This window comes from Numida meleagris, unplaced genomic scaffold (assembly GCF_002078875.1).
Source record: "Numida meleagris isolate 19003 breed g44 Domestic line unplaced genomic scaffold, NumMel1.0 unplaced_Scaffold244, whole genome shotgun sequence".
Lineage (NCBI taxonomy): Eukaryota > Metazoa > Chordata > Aves > Galliformes > Numididae > Numida > Numida meleagris.
In genome coordinates, this window is record NW_018364243.1 from 153434 (window position 1) to 170678 (window position 17245).

Genomic DNA, 17245 nt, shown 5'->3' on the forward strand with positions numbered 1-17245 from the left:
CTGAGTGTCACCTGGCTGCATCCCAGGGGGGAGTGCCACTGTTTGCAGCCCTCCGTGCTGCAAAACTCCATACAAACCAGCAAAAAGCAGCAACAGAAACGTGACGACTCCGGCCCTGCTTGCGCCTTGGGAAGGAGGAGGCTGTGAAACCTTCAGTTCTGCAAAGCACAGCTGTTTGGGGCCGGCCCCTGGGCTTCGCTAGGGCAGAACACGACCCGCTGTCATTTTGCTATAACCAGCTGCAGAACGAGTTTGACCTTTCAGGTGCCCGCTTGGAAGAAGTCAGCGCTTTTACAACCAACGATCTTGCTCCTTCCAGGAGGCGAAGGCGAAATGTCACGTTTGATGAATGAACGACTTTTCATGGGGGCGGAGGGAAACTCCTGCGCGCGCTCCACCCCACACACCGACGTCATTTCCATGATGGGGCTGAGTAACGTTTTCCAAGAAGTCAGAGGTGGCAGCTCAGAGCTGCATCCCACTGGGAGCTGCCCGGCATTGGCTTATCGCTCCCTCATGAACGCTGCTGACCTAATTGCTGCGTGCTCTTCTTTAACTGAGAGCTGGCAGAAAGCGGGAGGGATGTGGGACACCTCTGCTATGGTGGCTTTTTGCCATCAGTGCCTCTTTTCCCCATCCCGGAGGTGTCAGCATCCACGTGCGTGGCCCTGGGAAGGGATGGCAGAGTGAGGAGTGGCACTGAGTGCTGGGGAAGTGTTAAGGGATGCGTTAGGATGTCTGTGCGCTGCAGTATTTTACGGTGCCTTCGCTGCTTTGCACTCTTGAGTTTGTGCTGGTGATGAGGATGAGCCAAACCCCCCCCCTCCCCGCTTTAAGACAGCAGAACTTCAGGAAGGCAAAGCTTAAAGCCTCCTCTTGGCTCTGTCCTGACTCGGTGTCCGCCCGGTGCCGGCGTGGTGCTTCCCATCTGCAGGCTGAAAGCACGAAACGATGCGAGGTGCGAGCAGAGCCCCCGTCCTCGGCTCTGATCCCATTGACTTTGAGGACGCGTGCTCTGCCGCGCCAGGCCCCGCGTTTACAGCAGCCATTCGCCTCCGCTTGATGCCATCCCGCACGCGCCGCGGGTCGCACGCTGCTGAGCGCTGGACAGGTGGAATGGTGGAATTGAGATTTATGGGAAAACGTTACCGGGGTGAAGGGAGCGCGCCGTGCATCTCTCGCCGTCTCCTTTCCTCCCTGCGCCCTTGCTCGCGCCGCGTTCCCGCTCCCCTAGCAACGTGCAATGCCTGCACGCGGCATTGCGACATCTCCTCCCAGCTCCGCGCTGGGTCCGTGGTGGGGGGCAGTCGTTTCGTGCCCCCCATGTGGGGGGCAGAGCGGGCTGTGGGGCGGGCGCTCTCCCTCGGAGCCGTCTCACGCCGCGTGCTGTGCTTCGTTGCAGGTGGCTCCATGTCTCAGCTGCGGAGCTCCTGGGACGCGCACCAGCAGAGCATGGCGTACCTCCCAGATGCAGGTAACTGCTGACCCCACGTGCAGGATTCTCCTTGCATTTCTCTCTCTCCAAGCCTAGCGGGTTAGAACTCCTCTCTAAAGGCTCCCAGGGCGTTGTGTGTGCTCAATTCCCATTAAGGCACGTGTGAAACCAAGAACTGAGAGCTCCCCGAGCAGCTTTGGGTTCCAGGTGCCTCATGGCCTGGGGTTGTACACGCAAGCTCTGCAGAACCATGGTCCCCTCAGAGGGGCTGGGAGGAGTGCAGACTTCATGGGGATCAATTCACAGCAGCTGGGTAGACTCGTACTGAGGCTTAAATCGCAGAGTTGTGCTCTTAGTTCTTGATTTGTTTGGGGTTTTTTTTTAACTCACTTTTGTTCCAGACTGCATTGCCTGATGGTGTTTTATACAGGAAAACCCCAGCATCAGCTGAAAGGCTGAAGAAAGCAGCGCAGAGACAGAGAGACAGCAGCTGTTTGCAGCGCCTCTTGAGAAAGCATTCGGTTATTGAAATAAATAAAAATAATTTTAAGAAGCGGGGGGAGAAAGGAGGAAAGAAGGGAAAAAGGGAAGAAAAAGGGGGGAAAAGGAGGAAAAGGGGAACAGAAGGAGGGAAAAAAAGAGGAAAAAGGTAGGGAAAAGGGGAAGAAAGGAAAAGAAAAGGCTTGCTTGAAACTCTTGAATCAACTTAAAATCCCTCGTTCTGGGATGCATTGACGGAGTGACTCTGTCCTGAGCGTGGGGAAACTGAGGCACAGGAGCTGGCGGCTGAGCTGGGCTGTGAGCAGGACCTGTCCTGAGCGCTGCCACCCGGGAACTGGGGTCTGCGCGGCCTTTCCCGGTGCTTGGCACCGTGGAGACTTATCGCTTTTACATTCTTGTTAGTTTTGGATACTCGGGGTTTGTGTCAGCAGATAGACTCATGTGAGTGGATACTGCAAGCCAGGAAAACAGCCCGTGACAAGCTCCGTTCCAGTGTTCCTCCCAGCCCTGCTGCACATGCTCTGCGCTGGGAGCCCCGTTTCCTTCCTTCCTTGTTTGTGTCCGTCCCTTTGAGGATTTTTGGAACAATGCTCATTCAATTTGCGTTTGGGATTTTTCTGACTTACGGGAGCTGGCGTGAGCGCGCTGCTGCTGCTTCCTGTCTGTGCACTGGGGAAATTCTGCTCGGGCTGACGGGCGGCGTGACCTCTTTCCCTGTGGTTTTGCATCTCTGGTTTGGGCGAATTTGGGTTTTCAAGGCTAGTTTTTTGCAGACCAAATGCAAAGGAGTCGGGGGGGGGAGCGATCAGGGTTCAGAGTGGGCTGTCGGAGTCTTACTGCTGAAGTGCAGCAAATAAACGCGAGCTCGTTCTGCTGGGGGCACGGCGTGGGGGGACCGGTCCTGCTCTCGCTGGGCAGATCCACACACGTGTGTGCATGCTGTGATGCTGTGAGCTAGTTGGAGCCTGCTTGAAGGTGGTGTGACTGTGCAGAGCCAGAGGAACACAGAAGATTTTCTTGTCGCGTCAAGTTGAATGCGAGCAAAAAAAAAAAAATCCTTTATTTGCATCTGATTTGCTTGTTGTAAAGCTGTGACAGCTGCACGTAAATACCTGCTTTCCTCTGCCCCTCCAGAGATGGAGACCATGGCTGCCAGCACATCGCTCCCCGACCCGGCCGGCGAGTTTGACCGCAACGTGCCCCGTATCTGCGGGGTCTGCGGGGACAGAGCCACTGGCTTCCACTTCAACGCCATGACCTGCGAAGGCTGCAAGGGCTTCTTCAGGTGAGCCAAGCTCTGGGGACAGGGATTCCCACCCACAGCCAGCGAGCTGCTGGTGCTCAGGGCGCTGCCCTGCAGAGCTTTGCTGGACCTGTGCCTGCGTTGCAGACAGCTGATATGTCTGCAGACCTCAAGAACTGAGACCTCACAAGGTGTTTCCCTGTATTTCCCTTCTTGTGGCTTGCTGTGGGTACCGGGGGATAAGTCAGCCATCTGTTAGGAGCCTTGCAAACTTCACATGCTGCATAGATAGGAGAATGCCAGCCTCTAGCCTGCACCTGGGCTGGGAAGAACACACCTGGGACTAGCAGACTTTGAAAGCTAAGCTGCCGTGATGGCCACAGGCTTCTTCAGAGCAACCTGCTTTAAATCTGCTCTGAAGCTCTGCTCGCCTCTGTAGTGGGAGATGCGTGGGGAAGCCTGGCCGCCTGCTGGAGTTGGGACTAAGTTTATCCTAAGATTGAGCAGCCCTCCACTCCCAGCTTTGTTCCTGGGGAGTTTAAAGCAGCTGTAGTTTTTGTTTACAGCTGGTTGGAGGCTTTTTTCTACTGTCAGCTGAGTGTCTCGAGTAGTCCCAGCTGATCCTAATGAGGGCAAAAGCATCCCAAGGCTGCGGGAGCCTCAGGGTCTGGTGAGCTGCAAGTTGGTGGGTGTTTTAGTGGCTCACTTGCCCCAATGATGCCGAACCATTCACGTGGGAGTTCAGGTCGCTTGCACCAAGTGAGAGAATGACTAAGGTGAGACGAGGAGAGATAATGACTGGCGTGGGACTGGCAGGGAAGAGCCTTGCTCAAGCACTGAGCGCTGCAATGAGACGGTGGCAGCAGGTTGCAGACACTGGAGCGCATCTCTGCGCGTTGAGCAGCGCTGTTACAGCAACCAGGGCACAGGTTTTCACAGTGAAGTCATAACTCCTCCCCTTGCAGGAATTTTGGGGCTAGATAGAGGTTTTCACATACCACAGTCTTGCAGCCTGTCTGAAGCCTGGCCAACCTGAGCAACAACATTTTCCTCGGTTACTGCTGCTAAATGAGTAACTCTACTTTCAGGTGCTGTCCTTCATGCTCTGGTTTGGTGGCCCCAGCCTTGCCTGTCCCCTGAATGTCTGTGGTGCTTTGGGGTGGCTTTGACCTCTGAAATGGGGCTGGTCCTTATCTGGCTGCAGTGCGGCTGCTAACGCTGCAAGCCCTCCCTAGGACTCTGCTGCTTCCCCATCTCTATTACCACGCTGGTGTAATCATGTACGACACGCAGCTGCAACAGTATTTCTGAACGGACGTTTTAATGGTGTGAAGAGCTCTCATCTTGAGCTAGCCCTTCATGCCCCATAGAAAGCCTTTATTTTCAATTTAAGGCTCTGCTTTTCCTTCATCTTGCTTTCCAGGCACGCTGTCCCCCCGCTGGGCCTTGGTGTGTTCTTTCTTGCCTAACCAGGCTTGTTTACAAGCTATTTGGAACCAATGAATAGGGATATCAGGCTGCAGCAGCAAAACCTGGAGGGAAGGACTTCCCAGTTGGTCTCAACTGCTTGGGGTCATATCTGTGCGGATGATTCCTCAGCACGAAATCAGGACGTGGGTTTAATGGCTCTATAAAAGGCGTTAGGAATTTACTGGCACCTCTGGGTGCTCAAACGTGCACGTAACCTGCAGCACAAACAGGCATGAGGCAACCTTTGGCCGCTTGCTTCAGAGTCCACTGTTTATTAATGATGCCAACGGCAACAGTAGCCTTTTATTGAGCTCTGTTGTTTGCTCAGGGGCTCTTAAAATGCATTTGAGCCAGAGTGATTTATTCTACCGCAACTTGGCTGAAGCATCCACAGTTTCTCTGGTTTATTCTGTAGTTCCAGCGCAATGACACTGGGTGTTAATAGCAGAGCTGCTCGGAAAGGCTCTGGGTATTTCAAAACCCAACAACTCCCCACCCATCCTGTCTGCATCACCGCATCTCCCACTCCTGTAATCCTCCCCAGTTGGTCTTTGCCCTGTTCTACATGGAAGTGTTAGGTTTTTTTGTTTTTTTTTTTTTAATTTTAAAATAAATCCCCAGGGCCATGAGCTGTTCAGCTTTAAATGCTCCATCCCATTGTGTTGGCTTCCTATGCGTGTCACCTGAAAGGAGGCAGCATGAGAGCCTGCTCTTTGATTTGTATGTGGTGATGAGTTGATGGTTGGACTAGATGATCTTAGTGGTCTTTTCCAACTTTTATGACTCTATGCGGGAGGAAAAGGATGCTAAAATCCAGGTCATGCAGAATCCAGGAGCAATCCCAGACCTTGGGGGAGTGGGGTTATGCATCCAGCAGAAGTGCACCTGGCCAAGGAGAGAATGGTTTGGATATGCTGAGATGGTGATTTAAGTGGTAGAAAGTGAGCAGCAGAAACAAGGCACACCAGCCTTACTCCTTAGCTTGCTTCAGGAGCTCATCCTAAAGTATATTTCCCAGCAAGAATGTTTCAAGGGATCTCTAAAGATAAGTCGGGGTGAGGGGTGGCTGATAGCTCCCAGAAGCAAAGGATGGGAGCAGGCAGGATTTGGGGGAGAAAATGTGAACAGTGCCAGAGGGCCAAAGCATCGACTTACTGTTGGTGCTGGGCTTCCCTGGGGGCTGTGTAGGTGCAATGAGGAAGAAATAAGAATTGTCCAACCTTAAAGAGTGATGGCTTCACCCTGTTTCATGGGTAAAGGCAGTGTGCCACAGTCTCAGCACCAAAATGGCTCCTGCATCCCAGTCGTGCTCGTAGGGCTGGTGACTGAAATGTGGTGCCAGGAAGGCTGCAGTGGGGTTTGGTTATGAGTAGAGCCACTTTTGGGAACTGCAGCATCATGTGGGCTCTGTAAATGTGAGAGTTGTGTGTGCTGAAATCTCGTTTTACTCATAAAAAGATCAGTGCTGTGGGGCACAGCACAGCCAGGAGGGCTCTGCCCATCCCCATGAGTTGGGTGTTCTGTTGCCATACTTTGTGGCACTCGATCCTTCTTTCTGCAGGCAGTGAGAGATTATTTTGGGAATGCCCATGGAAATTCTCTCCCTGTTTTCCCCACCACAGCATGGACAGACCTTGGGGTGATTTGCCCCATGGCTGTGACCTTCCCCCCATGGCTGTGGCCTTGCTCCCCGGCTGAGGCCTTCCCTTTTGACCGAGGCCTTGCCCTCCAGCTGAGGCTCTGTTTACTGCCGTCCGCGGGCCGACTTTGCGTGGGGAGGGACTCGATATTTTTAACGTTCGGCAGCCTGCCTGGGACAGAGATCTAAATGAGCCTTGAAATGGCCACTTCTGGGGCTGTACAAAAATACACCGGAGCCAGACGGCGTGTGCTCGCGCTCCGCTGAGCCGCTGATGCAAGGCCAGGCCCTGCGGGGCCTCCGACCCCTGGGGCAGGGAAGCGGCTGCTCAGAAACCTCTATTGTGCCCCACCACCCTGGGTTCAAATAAACTGCAATTTTCATACCAAAACCATAATGTTGGCTTGCACACAGGACAGCTTTCCTTACCCCAGGGCCCCATGTTCCTCTTGTTTGTGCCCTCCCCAGCCTTGCCCTGGGCTGTGGGGCAGAAGACGCTGCTCCAGATATTCAAATTACAAAGAGTTGTTCAGCGAAACTGGGGGATTCTGGGGTGTTTGGTTCCAAATCCTGCTTTGCCCCTGGGCTGGACAGCATTTGCCCTCATTCCTGGGACAACGAAGGCCTCACTGGTTTCAGTGAAAGGGGAAAACCCAGAGAAAAGCGATAATACCAAGAACCAGCTGCAGGGCGAAACACAGATTTCGAGCTGCAGAAGACAGGTGGTGGAGGCTGTGCCATCAGCTTCTCCTGCATTCATTTCCCTAAATGCATTTATTCATCTGTGAGGTGAGTGGAGAGTAAAGCTTTGTTGTTTACATCTCCGTTTTGAAAACAGCCTCTAATTGCACGCTTCGTGCTGCGGGTCTACAGCCCAGGAACATATTTTATATTTATACCCTATATGCACAGCCTTGGCGCTGTTCCTGGGCTGGAGATCCGTGTCCTGTGCTCATGTTGCTCAGGACTGTGCCCTGTCCTCTGGGCATTTCAAGAGTATTTTATCACGGCTTCTCCTAGCAGAACTTCATTCAGGGGGCATTAATTTTCAGGCAGTTGTGTTAGGTTTCTCACTGTTGTTCTCAAGCTGTGTCTCAGTGCTGCACTCCTCCCATGTGCTTCTCTGCTGCATTTGTCCTTCTGAGCACCCTCGCTTTGATTTCCAGCCCCGGGGGTTTGGTTTACCTCCGTTCAAACTCACATCTTCATTTAAAATGAGTGGTGTGTGTAGAAATGCTTGCGAATAAAGATAAGCATTGCTCACCAACGGAAGATTGTTGAGTAACTTTCTCCAAAGCAAAGATGTGGCACTGCCGAAACCACCCTTAATGGACAAACTCAGCTATGCTTGAAATGTGTCATTAGTGGATATCGCGCAGAAAAGCGAGTTTTTTTGCTGGGAGCTGTGGCTTTGACCCTTTGTACTTGGAAGATTTACAGTCCTGATTGTAGCAGCGGATTAACGTGGCACGGTGTGGTTTTGGTGGAAAAGAGGTTATTATGTTAAGTGTTGTTTCTCTCGTATCCTGCAGTGAGATTTTTCTTGTGCACATGCAAGCATGCACTCCAGCCAGTTATTCTAGCAAAGCCAGGCTTTAAAGGCTGGTAAATGTTTAATAACGCTGCTTTAGTGCATGCTGGTCGGTTCTCTGGTTTCTTTGTCGCTGACAGCTCAGGTGGAGATTTCTCTACAATCCTACCTCCTCCTTCTGGGCTTCCCAAACCAGAAAGCTGCTTCAGTGGTGGTTGAACCCAAAGGCTGTGACCTTTTGAGTGGGCACCTTTTCCATGCTGTCCAGTGACCAGACCTCGAAGATCAAAGCCATAGGTGCATGCACACAGGTGTGGCCTTCCAAGTTGAGCCTTTTCAAAAGCCCAGCTGAGATGACCAGTGTCAGATCAGAGACATTCCTGACATGCTCTTAGCAGCCTTTCTCCAGCAGTTTGCTGCCTAGAGAGTTGGATTTGTGCTAGCATCTCCCCCTCCTCGTGCTTGGAGCACCCCTAATGCAGTGAAAACAGTATTGTGTGACCCAGGGTGGTTTTTTTTTTCCTCCTGTTCTTCTGCAGGAGAAGCATGAAGAGGAAAGCGATGTTCACGTGTCCGTTCAACGGGGACTGCAAAATCACCAAGGACAACCGGCGGCACTGCCAGGCCTGCCGGCTGAAGCGCTGCGTGGACATCGGCATGATGAAGGAGTGTGAGTACGCTGCGTGCGTGGGGTGAAGGTTCAGCCTCGTGCCCTGGTGCCCTTTCTCCTTCTCAATTAAAACGTCTGCGCTCAAAGCTCTACAGTCTTTACAAGGATTCGAAGAGGATGCAAAGGGCAGGGGACGGTGCGGGTAATGATTGCGAGGAGCTCATTTAATGATTGAGGCATTAATGAGCTAGGGAGCTGCCTGCCGCGGAGGCATGCTGGCTTTGCTGGCAGTCAGGGGCAGCCACACGGCGAGCACATCCGGGACTATTGCTGATTAACTCACGGATGGAGCTCATTCACGTCCTCTCCGTGCAAAGTCATCGTCCTCCTGCAGCCTCAGCACGTGGCCCAGCAGGCAGGGGAGATGAAGAGCCTCCCCCCGGAGTGCGGGTGGCTGTGCGATGGGAAGCTGCGTTAGCAGGGAACCATCCCACCTTCTGCTCTGCGATAACTTTATTTCAGGCCCTTATTCTTGCAACACGGGTCCATCCATCCCACCATGTGCACAGCAGAGACTTAAGCAAATAGCAGAGGGAAGTAAAGTAGTTTTTAACCCAATCCAAACAGGCTAATGTTGTCCAAATATTTATTTTCTTCAACTATATTTATAGATAAGCAGCTTTTAAAAATAAAAGCTGCTTGACACATTTCCTCCTACACACGCGTGCTTTCTATGTCCCAAGTCTTCAGGAGAAGGCTGGTGTTCACATAGCGTTTAAACCAAAATAACAGCCCTCTGCTAGGAGACTCTGCAAACAGGACATCGTGTCCTATGATTGATGGACTTGAAAATTTGGAGCCGGCTTGGAAAATTGAAGTGGTGCTGGTTTCCTTATGTGCTGAGCAGAGAACAAACAGCGCCTGACGTCACGGGGTGCAAATCAGCAAATCAGAACTTACAAAGAACTTGAAGAAAAAAATACCTAAATGCCCAGGTGTCCCAGAGATCAAACAGATCTCGAGGCATAGGAGATGCCTGAATCCTGTAAACTAGCAGCTGAGCTCTGAAGAGGGTTGGAAAAGCAAAGAGCAGGTAATGCACCAGGCAAAGCCTTCTCCTGTATGAGCACAGGGATGGGGAAGCAAACTGGAGCAGGGTCCACATCCCGTGTTCTGCCCTGCAGAAACAGCTGCTCCCTTTGGTTTAACGCTTGGACAGAACAAAGAGCCAGTGCTGGTCTCTGTAGTTGGCCAAGGAGTGTGGAAAACACCGCACAAAGTTTGGGTGTTCTGCTGCTTTGGCGTTTGTTGTCGCATCTGATTTCTTGGTTGGAACAGCACCGTTAGGCACTTTCTGCTTCAAAACCCAGCTCTGAGGTGTTCCCAGAGCAGTAAGGGACCCGTCCTCTTTGATGGTGTGTTTATATTACAGGTGTTGTCTCACAGTCACGACACTCAGAGGGAGAAAACGCACTGTGCTTATTGGAAAAGAGAGCATTGAAATGGCCCGGTGCACGAGGCTGCTTGGCTGGGAGCCTTCGGCTCTGGTTACCGCAGCTTGTTTGGCATAACTGTTGCTAACAAGGGAAATGTGTTGACTTGTAGCAGTTAATTACCCAGGAAGGGCCAGAAAATGCAGCGAGGGATCCGCCTGCTCGCCTCGGAGTTAACTTGTAAGCGACCCCCTTCAGCAAACGGTTTCTGTATTAATGAAACCTAACCGAGGAGCCTAAAAATAGCCTTTCTGCAGCCTCTGCTGCTGGTTAAATGAATGGGAACAAGGTGTGCTGCTGTTATTTTTAGGTGGCATCAGGGATCTTTGAACACTTGGGGTGGGCTCGTGTCTTCCCTGGGCTGTGGTTGCTGGCACGGGTAAGGATGGGCTTGGTTTCCTCTGCTGTCAATGGGTCCGAAACAGAAATGAGAGCAAAACGTGCTAAAGAGGAGGAGGAGGAGGCAGATGTGGACACTCTTTGTGCTTGCATTAATTTGAGGTCTGGTGCAGACAGTCCCATCTCCTCCTCCTGTCCTAAATCTTGGGTGGCTTTTAGCATCGTCCCCAGCCACATTTGCAGGGACATCACCTCCAGGCTCGATGCTGCAGTGAGGGGCTCTCAGAGAGGTGCAAGAAGGTGAAGGCTTTGTGTGTGTTGAAATTCACGCAGAGCAAAAGGCCTGGCCTGCTCGCTCTCCCTGGGGAGCTGAGGACAGCCACTGTCCCTGCGAGGGACCAAGGAGGGGACGAGTTGCAGCCATAGGAACACGCTGAGCCCAGCGAGCGCGTGGGAGCAGCGAGGGTCAGGGCCAGGGGCTGATCCACAGCTGCAATCTGCAGGCAGCGTTAGCAAATATTTGTGGTTTTCCACCCATCTTATCTGCGTGGGGTAAAGCACAGGGCAAGCTTACGGGACAGCATCAGGCAACCGGCGGAGGCGAAAGCCACGTTGTTTGGGAGTGTTTTCGGGAGCTGTTTCCCTTCGGATGGCCCAAGCAATGCTGAAGTCATCCCTTCCGTCCCACAAAATTGCCTTCTGCCCGCTGCGTGGTGCTCCAGAAGGGGCACCCATCCCTCCAGGGCTGTGTGTTACCTGTGGGTAACTCACCTCTCTTGGCCTCGCTGCCCTCACTTCCCCGGCTTTTATCAGCTCTGCAGTGATTACAGCACATGCACACAGAGCAGGGGACACGCTTCCCCTTGGCTGCCCTGTGCTGCGTGGTCTAAAGGTGTTGGTGCAAAGCAGGGAGGCAAATAATACAATGCTGAATCAAGCAGCAGCCTCACTGCATCTCTCCTCTCCCTGCTGTGCTAATGCTGGGGGATTTTGGGTGCTTGTCGCAGTGCCAGAATCGAGGACTCTCCCTGGGAAGGCTCCAGCTGTGTTTGCAGTGTCCTGCTGCAGTTTGTCTGTCTGTGGACGGGTTGTAGAGCATTATTTCTCAGCCTGGGAACTGTTGTGCAATGCCAGCTCTGTGCTGATGCTGGTGGCATGAGAGGGAAGGAAGAGCAGTGGGCACTGGGGAAAGCATCACTGCGGTTGGCAGGCTGGGTGGGAAGCGCCTGTTCCCCCATGGCTACGAGCATCCCATGTCCTCTGTAATTAGAGCAGACCTGGAAGCCAGCGGGGGCTTGCACAGATTGGGACCCACTCTGAAAACTGTGCAAGCCTTGCTTTGGTTAGTTGGTCAGATCTGCGATTTAAAGCACTCTTGGTGTGCAGCGTTGCTTTATGGCCGTGTCACCCCTTGTCCTGTTCCCACTGTAAAATGGTCTGTAGCACTGCAGAGTGTTGGCAGCCACTAAAAACCCCTCCATCTCCCGATGGTGAAGGTGCTAGCACCCAGCAATGGGAGCTGGGATCTGGGGGAAGCGAAGGCACAGCTGTGGGAGAGGCAGTGGGGAGGAATTAGGTTTGCTTCCCCAGCTGCAAAAGCTGCATCTCATTGTGAGAACAGGTGCAGAGTGATCCTGGGCGCTTTTGGCAACGGAGCAGGGTCGCAACGCCCTGCACAGGGCTCTCTGGGGATGATTCCTGCCCTGATGTAAGCACCTTGTAGCGTATTAAACACACACAGTGCTGCTCAGCCCTCATCCGCCTGCAAATCACTGCATGGCTTCACTGCAGAGCTGCTGCTGCAGGGGTACTTCTGCTTCTCCCCATCCCGAAGGCCACTCCCTGGGGATGGAAGAAAACCCACGGGGCTTTCTGGGGCTGTGCGGTGTCCCTATGTCCAGTTGAAATGCCGCCTTTCAAGCTCTGACGCAATGCTTGAGTGCCACCCAGTGAGCAGTCTCACTCTGATATCTGCTCCATTCCATTTTGGTTGGTGTTTGGCTGCCCTTTGCTCTCCCGATGGAGCACATCTGCCTCCGTGCCAACCCCCAGCGCCTCGAGCTCCCGCTTTGGCCGAGGCTGCGTGGTCGGATCCTCACCCGCCAGCTGCGTCCTCGTGCTCTCAGCAACCTCAGCGCAGCCCTCAGCGTCGGCTGCGGCTCTCTCCGCTGTCCCTGTGGTGTCTGCAGAGAGGTCCATCCTATGTCTGCATGGAAGCAATGGGCACTGGGGAAGGGAGCAGCCCTGGGACATGGTCTCGAGTTGGAGATGCACGCCGGGGCGTGCTGGCTCCTTCCATCCTTCTGTGTGCATGAGGCGAGCGCAGGTGAAGCCTTTTTCCCAAGAATTTTATAAAGTGCATCAATCCTGAGCTGACGTCCTCATCTGTGTGCTGTTACCATTTCTCCCTCCCCAAAGCTTCAGCTTTGCTGCTCCCCGTTGGCTGAGCCGGTGCTGGGCTCTGTTGGGGCTTGCACAGCACCGCCAAGATGAGCTGGAAGTGAATTGCAATCGCATTTATCATGTTGATCTGGTCTTTAAAACACCCTTCGATCCGCCTGCAGGGCTTCCTTCAGGTTTTAATCTCCTGTACGCTCTGGCAAGTCCCATCAGAGCATTCCACACCAACCCAAATCCCTGGTGGTGGTTTTGCAATGGATTCAGAGCACCATGCACACACCACAGTCTGCCAAGGCTCAGTGCACCAAAACCCAGGGACAAATAGCGATTTCCCTCCTTGCATGCAGCGCCCGGATGGATCCCAAACTTTCCTGATAGGATGGGAGATGGCAAGGTCCCAGTTTTGTCCAGGGCTGTCCCCTGCAGCACTGACTGTACTGTGCCGGTCACGGGAGCGACCTTTCGGCCCCAGCCGCTCATTCAGTGCCTCCAGATCTTTAAATCCCCCCTGAGGTTGTTGTGCAAGTTTGAAAATGTATTGGAAAAACGCTGTCGGCGAAAGGCAGCAGAAGGGGCCCAGAAGTGCAAATGGCTCCTTGAGCCCCGCTGCCTTCGTCAGCCTCTCCTTCCAGATTCCACCCGATGCCGTGGGAAGCCGCCTGCCATCAGATAACACGCTCGGTTGTTCTGCTAATAACTGGTTCTAGGGCTAATAGCATCTTGACGAAGGGGCGCTGCTATTTATAGGACCCATCAGTGGATGTGCTTTGCTAATTGGGAGTGCTAACAGGCCATTGGGTGCAAGGGTCGGTGCTTGCTGCCCCAAGAGGTTACTGCGGCTTGCTGTTGCTTTTCCAGCCCTGTGAGGCTCTTCAGGTCTTTGGGTTCTCTATAAAGGTCATACTGGAGCCCAAACTGCCTTTGGATGCTCCCACGTCCCTAATAAATGGGAGAAGCTTTGCTCGTTACCTTTGGACCCGACCCTTGGCTGCTGCTGAAGGTTGTTGCCCATAATATAAGCGATAAATGGGCATATTATAGAATCATTAAGGTTGGAAGAGACCACTGAGATCGTCTAGTCCAACCTTCAACCCATCACCACCACATTGATGTGTCCCCTTAGCTTAAAAACAGGTGTGGTGCTGCTGGCCACCGCATCGTGCTGCCTCTGTTGTCGGAGCTGAGAGCAGCACGGATGAACCCCCTGGCCCACGTCTCGAGATTTCATTCACCTGAAAGCACAGAGCAAACAGCGACGTCTGGAGCAAACCCGTGGCGGTGCTGACGTGACCTCATTGCACCCAATAGCACCCAAATGGGCCATAAACGGTGCCACAGCAGGGAGCTGTGACCCGGCAGGCAAGGACAGGAGCGGGTTCAATAATGGGGTTGATGCAGGTTCAATAGCTCGTTAGCAGTGTTGCAGGGATGCCGCCGGCTGCAGCACACCTGGGGTGCTTCGGTCCTGGTTTCCCAGTAGCGATTTGTGACCCCTTGCTCTTTCCTTCCATCCCTGCAGTCATCCTGACCGATGAGGAAGTGCAGAGGAAGCGCGAGATGATCCTGAAGCGCAAGGAGGAGGAAGCGCTGAAGGAGAGCCTGAAGCCCAAGCTCTCGGAGGAGCAGCAGAAAGTCATCGACACGCTCCTCGAGGCCCATCACAAAACTTTCGACACCACGTACTCCGACTTCAGCAAGTTTCGGGTACGGCGGGGGCACACCAGCCCCGATTCCCACACCCAGCACCAGCAGCTCCAAACATTTCACCAGTCTCATCCCAATAAAACCCCGCAGCAAATACACCTCGGTGCTCCCAGCAACCTGCTCTCCCAGCCCCATTCCTCACGCCCTGCTCTCTTCCAGCCCCCGGTGAGAAGCAAGCACACCAGCAGGACGGCAACGCACTCCTCCTCTGTCGTGTCCCAGGACTTCTCCTCGGAAGACTCCAATGACGTTTTTGGCTCCGATGCCTTCGGCGCATTCCCAGGTACCGCGCTCACCGCTCTGCGTGGCATTTGAGGTGCCCATGTGCCGTGGAGGTAGAAGGGGAAGAGATTTTTCTAAGCCTGGCCAAGGGCAAAGCCGTTGTCTCCGCTCTCCTGGGAAATGTATTTGATTCTGAGAGCCTCCCGAGGGTGTTTAGAGGGCTCCTGGTGAGCTGAGAGCATTAAGTGCTTGGCTGGATCGGGACCACGAGCCGTGTTGCTGCTGCTCTGCCGCAGTTAGACCTAAACTGAAAATCCCTCTGCAAAAGTCCTACGGCTGGTACGGCCAAACTGCTCTCCCAGCCCAAGGCAAAGACCTCCTGGCACGATAGGCACCGTCCCGCTTGGGGCTGACACCTCTCCCTGTCCCTGTAACACCTCACCCATACGGAGCACCCTCTGACCACCTCCCTCGTTCCAGAGCCCATGGAGCCCCAGCTGTTTTCCAACCTGGACCTCTCCGAGGAGAGCAACGAGAGCTCCTCCATGAACATCGATCTGCCCCAGCTCCCCATGCTCCCGCACTTGGCCGACCTGGTCAGCTACAGCATACAGAAGGTGATCGGCTTCGCCAAAATGATCCCTGGGTTCAGGTGAGACATTGTCCCCACACCTGGTGCCCACGATGGTGTTCTGCTCTCAGGAATTCAGTCCCACCCTTCACAGTCATTTTTCTCCATTTCACCCTCAGGGCTCTGTCCCCTTCCCAGGTCTGTTCCTACCTTCTTGTTTTCCCTCCCTCTCCATTCCTGCGGTTATTGCTCTTTAATCTTGAGCTTCATTCACCCTGGCTATGTAAACAATATTCCCGACCTCCTGAGGAGGATGCTCAAGCCCATGTGAATGGTGCCCATCCTGCCTTGTGGTGTCCTGAGATCCCATTTAACACCAGCCCAGTAAGAGTCAGCCTGGTGCCCAGTGCACTGGGTGCTGCCACTCGATACATGTAGCTGCAGAAATACCCACTGCTTAATTACCCAGAAATTCAGGGCGAGGGAGAAGCTGGATCGTGCCTCTGGTTGTGGAAATTGCCTTATTGCCATCCGCAGGGATCTGACCGCAGAGGACCAGATCGCCCTGCTGAAATCCAGCGCCATTGAGGTGATCATGCTGCGCTCCAACCAGTCCTTCACCATGGAGGACATGTCGTGGACCTGTGGAAGCAATGACTTCAAGTACAAAGTCAGCGATGTCACCCAAGGTAAAGGTGCTGCTGGGCGTTCTTCTGCTGGTGAGGGCTAAAAGGAGGCACCCCAGCCTGAAATTCAGGTGTAAAAAAAACCCATACTGAGTTGGCTGCAGATATTCAGATGGATCTTAAACCTCTCCCAGCACTGGGAAGAGCCTTGGAGTGACCCTGGGATGCTGAGCTCCTCCAGCGAGATCCCAAGGAAACCAGGCAGAACAAACAGCACACTGGGACCGGGCATGGGGCCACTGAGGGCAGGGATGAGATCTGCTTGCAGCGTGCTGTGGGCACACAAAATGTGTTCATGATGTTTCTGCAAGACATGGTGCAGCGTGGGAGTGATGAGGAGGCAAATTGCCTGTAGGTTAACTGTCTAGAAAGACATCTAGACAGTCATCTGCTCCATAATCTCCTGCCTTAAAGACGTTGCTGGGGAGGAAAGTGCAATTGAAAGAAACGATGTTTTTAAAGCTCTATCAAAAACCATCTTCTGGCATCCTGGCGCTCTCTGCTGCACTGAAGGAGGAGGTGCTGAGCTCCGCGCTCATCCCTCAGCTGCAGATCTGAGATCTCATCCCGGTGCTAACAGCTCCTCTCTGTCCCCAGCTGGACACAGCATGGACCTGCTCGAGCCGCTCGTGAAGTTCCAGGTGGGCTTGAAGAAGCTGAACCTTCACGAAGAAGAGCACGTGCTCCTCATGGCCATCTGCATCCTGTCCCCAGGTAGGAGGACGCTCGTCCCCAAGCTCCCCAACCTGCCAGGCTTTGGCAGCGTGAAGGCTCCACAAATGTCCTCATCCCTGTCAGATGACACCAAACTGGGAGGAAGTGTCAATCTGCCGTGAGGGTGGGAAGGCAGTACAGAGAAACCTGGACAGGGATTGATGGGCTGAGGCCAACTGGGACCAGCACTTCATACGCCAACCCCATACAACGCCACAGGCCTGGGGCAGTGGCCGGAAAGCTGCATGGAGGAAAAGGATCTGGGGCTGACCATGAGGCAGCAGCGTGCCCAGGTGGCCAAGAAGGCCAGCGGCATCCTGGCCTGTATCAGCAATAGAGCAGCCAGCAGAGCAGGAGGTGACCGCCCCTCCATACACTGCATTGGTGAGGCTGCACCTCAGTGCTGTGCTCAGTGCTGGGGCCCTCACTACAAAACAGACATCGAGGAGCTGGAGCGTGTCCAGAGAAGGGCAGCAGCGCTGGGAGGGTCTGGAGTACAAGTGCTATGGCACTTAGGGCTATGGTTTAGTAGTGGCCACGGCGGGGATGGGCTGATGGTTGGACTGGATGATCCTGGAGGTCTTTTCCAACCTCAGTGACTACGATTCGATGGTTCAGCGGCAGGCCTGGCAGTGCTAGGCTGACGCTTGGACTCGATGACCTCCGAGGTCTTTTCCAAGGGATGAT

General features: G+C 53.7%; 1 protein-coding gene across 6 annotated transcripts in view; it reads left to right on the forward strand.

The window, feature by feature from the left end:
• VDR (vitamin D receptor) overlaps nucleotides 1-17245 on the forward strand; it is a 32723-nt gene that overhangs the window by 14241 nt on the left and 1237 nt on the right. For 3 of the 6 annotated variants that reach the window (XM_021382465.1, XM_021382466.1, XM_021382467.1), the window contains 8 exons: nucleotides 1403-1474; nucleotides 3071-3221; nucleotides 8359-8489; nucleotides 14181-14365; nucleotides 14525-14648; nucleotides 15068-15239; nucleotides 15696-15847; nucleotides 16442-16558. In XM_021382465.1, the coding sequence (XP_021238140.1) occupies nucleotides 1411-1474; nucleotides 3071-3221; nucleotides 8359-8489; nucleotides 14181-14365; nucleotides 14525-14648; nucleotides 15068-15239; nucleotides 15696-15847; nucleotides 16442-16558 (1096 nt within the window). In that variant the 5' untranslated portion in view covers nucleotides 1403-1410. Of the gene's footprint in view, nucleotides 1-1254; nucleotides 1290-1402; nucleotides 1475-2027; nucleotides 2973-3070; nucleotides 3222-8358; nucleotides 8490-14180; nucleotides 14366-14524; nucleotides 14649-15067; nucleotides 15240-15695; nucleotides 15848-16441; nucleotides 16559-17245 lie in introns of those variants that run through there. The other 3 variants (XM_021382464.1, XM_021382469.1, XM_021382468.1) reach the window with 3 other exon arrangements.